This window comes from Patagioenas fasciata, chromosome 13 (assembly GCF_037038585.1).
Source record: "Patagioenas fasciata isolate bPatFas1 chromosome 13, bPatFas1.hap1, whole genome shotgun sequence".
Lineage (NCBI taxonomy): Eukaryota > Metazoa > Chordata > Aves > Columbiformes > Columbidae > Patagioenas > Patagioenas fasciata.
The window spans coordinates 20,140,690-20,147,625 of NC_092532.1; the positions used below are offsets into that span (position 1 = coordinate 20,140,690).

General features: G+C 35.9%; 1 protein-coding gene across 3 annotated transcripts in view; it reads left to right on the forward strand.

Moving 5' to 3' along the window:
* Positions 1–6,708, forward strand: part of NAE1 (NEDD8 activating enzyme E1 subunit 1) — a 32,098-nt gene extending 25,390 nt beyond the window's left edge. For all 3 annotated transcript variants that reach the window (XM_071814339.1, XM_071814340.1, XM_065848491.2), the window contains 10 exons: positions 124–215; positions 1,489–1,548; positions 1,637–1,770; positions 2,597–2,672; positions 3,049–3,088; positions 3,588–3,674; positions 4,702–4,794; positions 5,208–5,322; positions 5,398–5,447; positions 6,442–6,708. In XM_071814339.1, the coding sequence (XP_071670440.1) occupies positions 124–215; positions 1,489–1,548; positions 1,637–1,770; positions 2,597–2,672; positions 3,049–3,088; positions 3,588–3,674; positions 4,702–4,794; positions 5,208–5,322; positions 5,398–5,447; positions 6,442–6,551 (857 nt within the window). In that variant the 3' untranslated portion in view covers positions 6,552–6,708. The remainder of the gene's footprint in view (positions 1–123; positions 216–1,488; positions 1,549–1,636; positions 1,771–2,596; positions 2,673–3,048; positions 3,089–3,587; positions 3,675–4,701; positions 4,795–5,207; positions 5,323–5,397; positions 5,448–6,441) is intronic.
* Positions 6,709–6,936: the final 228 nt, after the last annotated feature.

Sequence of the window (6,936 nt, forward strand, 5' to 3'; positions counted from 1 at the left end):
CGTTTTTTTGCTGCATAGTTATTACACCCCAAATGCATTCAAAGCCAGTCTGCTCTGTTGGTAAGACCCAGGTGATGAATTGTAATTCAGAACACGAGTTTTGGTTTGTTTGTTTTCAATAAGGTATCTTAAAGAATGAAAGTGGGACCCCAGAAGATGAGGAAAACTTTGAAGAAGCTATAAAAAATGTGAACACCGCATTAAATACTACAGAGGTAAAATAAACATTTATAGGACAAAACTGAAGAAACTTCAACTACCTCATTTTTTCAGAACATATTATGCACTTTTAGGACAGAAATTCCATTTGCAACATTTATATTTAGGTAAAACAGGATTACTACAATTTTAAAAATTGAAATAATGTGTAGTAAAATAGACCTAGACTAGGTGGCACTGTAGCTTATGGACATTTTGATTTCCTTGCTCCTGCAGGGAAGCTACACTTCTGTCCTGAAGACTTGAATTCAAGTATGGAAAGAATCAGTAACCAGAGTTCATTAGCAATGCATGCCTGGCTTAGACTTTACCAGTTTTCTTTTACAGATCAAACTGTGAAGTGTGTGGTAAATTAGCAGCCACTGGTGTGGATGATGTTCAATTTAAATAGGAGAGAGACTCAGAAAGCATTTGTTGAAATGATGCTATATTGAAGCCACTTGCAGCAGTATTGATTCTGTATAGAAATGAAGTGCTGCAAGGGACCTTTGACTCAGCAAATTCAGTACTTTCATCTTGAAGAAACATATTATGGGAATTTCTTTCATAAACTGATCAAGCTAAAAGATGTTAAAAGTGAAGTTTTTGTTGTTTTTAAATAATCCTGAAGTAGTAACTCATGGTTTAGAATTGACATCTGATTAATTTCTCATCCATGGTAAATTGCGAAAGGTAAATGGGCTAAAAACACATTTTGTGATTCTTTCCGGATTACATTCAGTTTCTATTTGAACCGTGCTGATCCTTGCTTGCACAGTCACATTAAGTCTCCCAAAAAAGCAGCAGGTCAAACTTAGTGCTCTCATCTGGGCCACTACAAGCTGTGTCCCAGGTTATTAGTGATTTATTTCAGTTTATGTGTCAGACTGAACTCCGTCAGTTAAGGGGTCAAAACACGCTCGCTTTTGCAGCCCCTCTTTACTTCCCTGGCTTTTTTGCTGCTCCACCTCTGGTTGGTAGGATGGGCAGCTGGTACCAGTGCTACCCTTTGCTGATACCGCTGCCGGTTTTATAAATCTTCCTTGTGGAAGATGGAAATGAGGTGAGATTTTGTTTGTAATGTTTATCTAGAGCAGAAGCACGTGCCTTGTTTTCAGGCAGGGCTACTATTTGAAATACGTCTGAAAAGCACTAAGTATGCAAGATTTAGAAGAGATTTTGGTGTGAAACTCAAGTCACTTAGAGTTGGCTCACCTGTGTAGTGAGTGTTGAGATAGTTCAGGAAATCCCAAGGCAAGTAAATACAAACCCATTTTATTTTTTTCATAGATTCCAAGATGCATTGAAGAGATTTTTAATGATGATTGCTGCATAAACCTCACAGAGCAGGTAATGAGTAATTAAGGGTAAGGCTTAAACGTAGGAGAAGCATCATAAATAACATTTGTGTATGTGACTATCTCTTGTGCATTTGCAGTCACCCTCTTTCTGGGTTTTGGCTCGAGCTGTGAAGGAATTTGTGGCAAATGAGGGACAAGGAAGCTTGCCTGTCCGGGGTACCATTCCTGATATGATCGCAGACTCCAATAAATTCATCAAATTGCAAAATGTGTAAGTATACGGTTTTTACTTTAATAGTTACTATTGGTAGTAAATGGTGATGCCTTCAGACCTCACAAATTGCATGAATTCCTGTATTTAAAAAGAAAAGTGTATGTGGGAGTGGAGTGAGGAGGGTGTGAGGAGCATGGCAGCCTGGGCTGTCTGGAACTAGGGCCTCGGCCTCCAGTGCACCCCAGTTTCCTAAGGCTGGGCAGTGAGTGATCACTTTTCTTGGTGTTGGATCTAGTAAAGACAGTCCTACAGTGGATCCCATAGCCCAGCTACTGCTGTCCGAAGCAAATAGTTGCTTAAACGCAGCCTTTATTTTTTTCTCTTCAGTATGTATGTCAACCAGGTTACAGAAATTCTAGTTTCCTAGGTATTTAATTCAAAATAGAACACTTACAGTTCCTTAAAATGAGCTCATAAATTGAATTTTATTAAATACCATGTTGTAGAGATGTTTGCATTGTCATAGGTCGTAACAGAACTAAGATGCTATGGCAACAAATACTGAAATAGAGAAATTAATGACATCCTGCAAGCCAAGTCAAGGACACATAGCTGTTGTTCTGAAACTACTTAATGTTCTTCCTCTGACTGTTTGTAGTTACATTCATTTTAACTGTTTTCTAGACCACATGTTTAGTGAACAGCTCAGCCATGCCCAGCAGTCAGACAGGGAAGTAACGAGTGCATTCATGGCCCTGAGGTGGCTCACTTCATTCACACGGCTTGTATTTTGTCTGTATAATATAAACCAAAAAGAAATGGTCTTCACTGTGAAGTTGATGGCTTTATCTTGTAATTAATAAGACTTCTTTATTATTCACAGATACCGTGAAAAAGCAAAGAAGGATATTGCTGCTGTGGGTAACCATGCTGCTAAACTGTTACAATCCTTAGGCAAGGTAATTAAAAATCTACCCTCATTCTGACAAGATAGAAATATTTTTACCCTGACTTTCTGTACAGACATAAGTCACAGGAGACAGATACGAAAAGAGAAGGCTTAGTTACCTTATTTTGTCGAAAGGTTTAAGTTCTAATGAAATTTTTTATCCAGGGTCTGTTTTATTTATCACTTTTGATTTGGTCATATAAAAGCAAAAGGAGTACAGAGGTGTATTATTTACAATGTAAGTTTTGCTTGTTTGTTAGTTTGTTTTTTTATTTTATTTTAACAAGAATGACTAGTTAGTTCACAATGAATGTATGAATATATCTGAAAATATAAATTCTTTGGTCATTGTATGTACTGGAATGAGAGTATATTCTCTCTTTTAGGCACCTGAATCTATTTCAGAGAGAGAGTTAAAATTATTTTGTAAGTATGCTTGAATTCTGTCCCTGTGTTTACACAAATGATCAAAGAATCAAAAACTTTTGACTGCTAATGTAGTTACTAATCAGTAACTCAATATTTGAATTTTTCATAGGATCATAGTAGATGTAGTGGAAAAGAACCCTTGTTGATTTGCAGTATGGGAGAGGAGATTGTGACGTTGATGGCTGTGATTGATGAATTGCTATGGAAGAGCTACACGTCTTGTGCGCTCTTACACTAACATGGCAGATACATGTAGATTCTAGAAGTAAATAAGCACAAAAAGTTTCCCTAAAACACTTGTGATCATAGACCTAAATGTAGTTCAATGGATTTTTATTACTGCAAGAAGCTGGAAGAAACATGAAAGTGTTAAATGAAATTATTACAAGTTTTAGTGTTTCATGTTTAACTCATCAGAGATACAGACTTGCAAAGATTTCCTAGTTGGTGATGCATTCAAGTAGGTGATGCTCTCCTTTCTGCACCCTCTGCTTAGGCAGCAACTCGGCTTTTCTCCGAGTAGTACGGTGTAGATCTCTGGCTGAAGAATATGGCTTGAACACTTTTAACAAGGACGAAATCAGTAAGTACTCTATTTTTGCACATACTTCAATTGCATTTTCAACTTGAAATGGTTTTGTGATCAAAAAGAATTGTATGTTACATGTTCTGTTTTATTATGCAGTTTTATAATTTGGCATCAACTACAAGTATCTTTTCTACGTCTAGAATGTTGAATTAAATTTGATTTTTGAAAGTTAAAAAATGGCCTTACAGATTGATGCATGGAGATTTTATTTTTGATAGCACATAAATAAAACATTTTCTTCAAATTTCTCTTCTCTGTACCTCAGTTTTCTCTGACAGAGTTGGAAAGGTGCTTTCACCTGACCAAAGTTACAAGACTAATTGCCTTGACTCCCTCTAAGCTTATATTTTCAGTACGTGAACTAGCAAACTAGTTACTTGATGTTGCATTTTGGGCTTTTTTGAACCTGGATCAATAAAAATAATTTCCAGCTTTTTTTTTTAATTTAAGTTTGTTTAAATTAAGCTTATATTAGTACTCTGCGTGTTTTGTACAAAATATATATAAAAAGTATATACATTTTGTGTATACTTAAGTTTTGGGATATTTATAATTTAAGTGAAAGGTCCTTGAATTAGTTGGTAATATGCAATGTGATTTCAGTAGTAGTATTTGCACAGACTACTGAGCTGTATGTTAAGGCATTTAAGACCTGTTTTATAATTAGAGTCATTACAGTTAAATATATGAAGCATGTGTTTCAAATCCCAAAATTATCACTAAAAGGAATATCCCATTTAATGTTGCAGCAGGTGTCAGAGCTGAAATGTGAATATCTTCACTGACCAGTTTATATCAAATACATTCAATATGTTTGGTCATACACTGGAGTCAAACTCATGTATCTGACAACTGACTCATTGAGATTCTCAGCTGTGGGTTGTTTTCATGAAAATATATTTTCAGTGCAGAGTTTACGGTTTAAGCACATTGGAAATACTTGATTTCAAGTAATTAAAAGCCCCCTTTTTTTTCCTCCATTTTGTGTGTACTAGTTAACCGGTTCTCTTCCTGTTTTCAGTTTCCCATATGGATAATCCAGACAGTGAACTAGTGCTGTACCTGATGCTGCGGGCTGTAGATAGATTTTATAAGCAGCATGGTAGATATCCAGGTATGTTAATACCAGACTTACTTAATGTCGTAAAAAAACCCCAACTAATAGTTACTATAATACTAGTTATAGACTATTAATAGAGTGTTAGTTGTAGTTTTGCTTCCATATTAATATAACTTTAAGAATGTGAAAGTTAAAGTGAGGATTTTTTTCTCTTTAGGAACTTAAGAAATTTATCTGAATTGATAACACTGAAATGGGTTGTGTGGATTATGAATCGGTTCAGCTATTCGGTATTTGTCATTACCACGTGTAGCACCAACAGAATATGCAATTATTATTAGTCTAATATTAATATGTTAATTGACTTAGAAACTTTTCAGAAAACAAAATTCTTGTGCTGCCATGTAAGCCTATGAACTTTGACTATGTTGTTATGAGTCTGTGATGAAACACAACTAATTTTCCAGGTGTCTACAACTATCAGGTAGAAGATGATATTGGAAAACTAAAATCATGCCTCACCGGTTTTTTACAAGAACATGGGTTGTCTGTAGTGGTGAAAGATGACTATGTTCATGAGTTGTAAGTATTATATCTTAAGTATTGCTTTATCGGTAGAACTGACCTGAAAATGCTAAGTGTTACTTTGCTCTCCAGTTGTCGCTACGGAGCTGCTGAACCACATGCTGTCGCTGCCTTCATGGGAGGTAAGAATGTCACTGTATTTTGAAGGACCGTACAAATAAACCCGCCTGCTGCAGTACATGCTTGGGTCAGAATCTCCTCTGGTTTAATTACTTTGTATTGTCAGAGCAAAGGCTGTGATCACAGACTGTAGTTTAAATAGTATTAGAACAAAACCTGCCCCCTTCATTCTCCAGATGTGACCTTCTATGGTGTATAGAGAAGGTGGACACAGCAAGGGTTTCAAGTCGGTAAAAGAAACCAAATAATCTTAAAAATTAATCTCAGTAGATCAATTCTAGTAGCTTTATATTGTGTTTTGAAATAAAATGCTTGAAAGAGGCTTTGAGGTTTATTTTTGAAGGAATAATTGTACTAATATTAAAATTAACACAGTACACATCTTCCTTGAACTCAATAACACTCATGTTAATTAAATATAAATAGCCTTGATTGCTTACCTTAATTCAACCTCTGGGTATTATCAAGACTGAATATGTTTTAATGGATGCTCAAAATTGATATATCCAGTTAGGTTCTTTATTTGGCTTCATGCAGTGCTGAAGATAATTATGTATTAAGTAGTCTGTGGATTTGGGAACTTTTTCTGCTTAAGTGAAACTTGGTATGTGCAGTGTGTTAGAAAAATTAAAGGTAACTTCTGAAGAAATTATAGAATATTTCATACTACAGGAGAACACAAAGGGATTACAGTGCAGTGACCCTTCAATTTATTTTGTAGTTTAAGTGTATATGTTTTTTTTAATTGAACTTCTCAGTTTCATTTAGAGAGGTCACAGTTTGCATAGAGAGAGCAAGTGAAGCTGCCTTTCAAAGTAACAGCTTTCTGACTGGAACGTCCTGAAAGGCATTTTTACCTCCTAGGAGCTGTATCAGGCACTTCCCAAATAATTCCAGTGTAACGAGTTCTAGATAAATAACATTCTTATACTAGTTTTTAAATATCACCTGCTAACTACCTTTTTGTTTGGTTCTGTTTTGTTTTTTCCTTTTCAGGAGCTGCTGCACAGGAGGTTATCAAAGTCATTACAGGGCAGTTTGTAATTTTTAATAACACCTACATTTACAGCGGAATGTCACAGACTTCAGCGACTTTCCAGCTGTAGGAGAACGATCTCCCACTGCTGCTTGTTCTGTAAATACCGCGGTGTTCTGCCACTGACTGGACTCTTCTGTTTTACCTGCAAATTAAAGTTCCTTTATTTGTAACAATTTTATCATTTTTTTTCCTCTGGGGACAAATAAAATCATACCAAATCCTGACATTTTTTTTTTAAGCTAGAATTTATGATTCACCTTTGAGAGAAAAAGGTGGCAGCTATTCTTTGACAGGGTGAGTTGCATTTACAGATGGACTTGCCTGCTTTGCAGTAGAGCTGAACTTTTTCCCAACAGCTGCTCTTCAGTTTGGTTAGAGAAGGCCAATGTGACTTTGGTCTGAGGATCTGTGAGGAGAGCTGGGGAAAGCTGTAATGCCTTTATTGAGTTCAA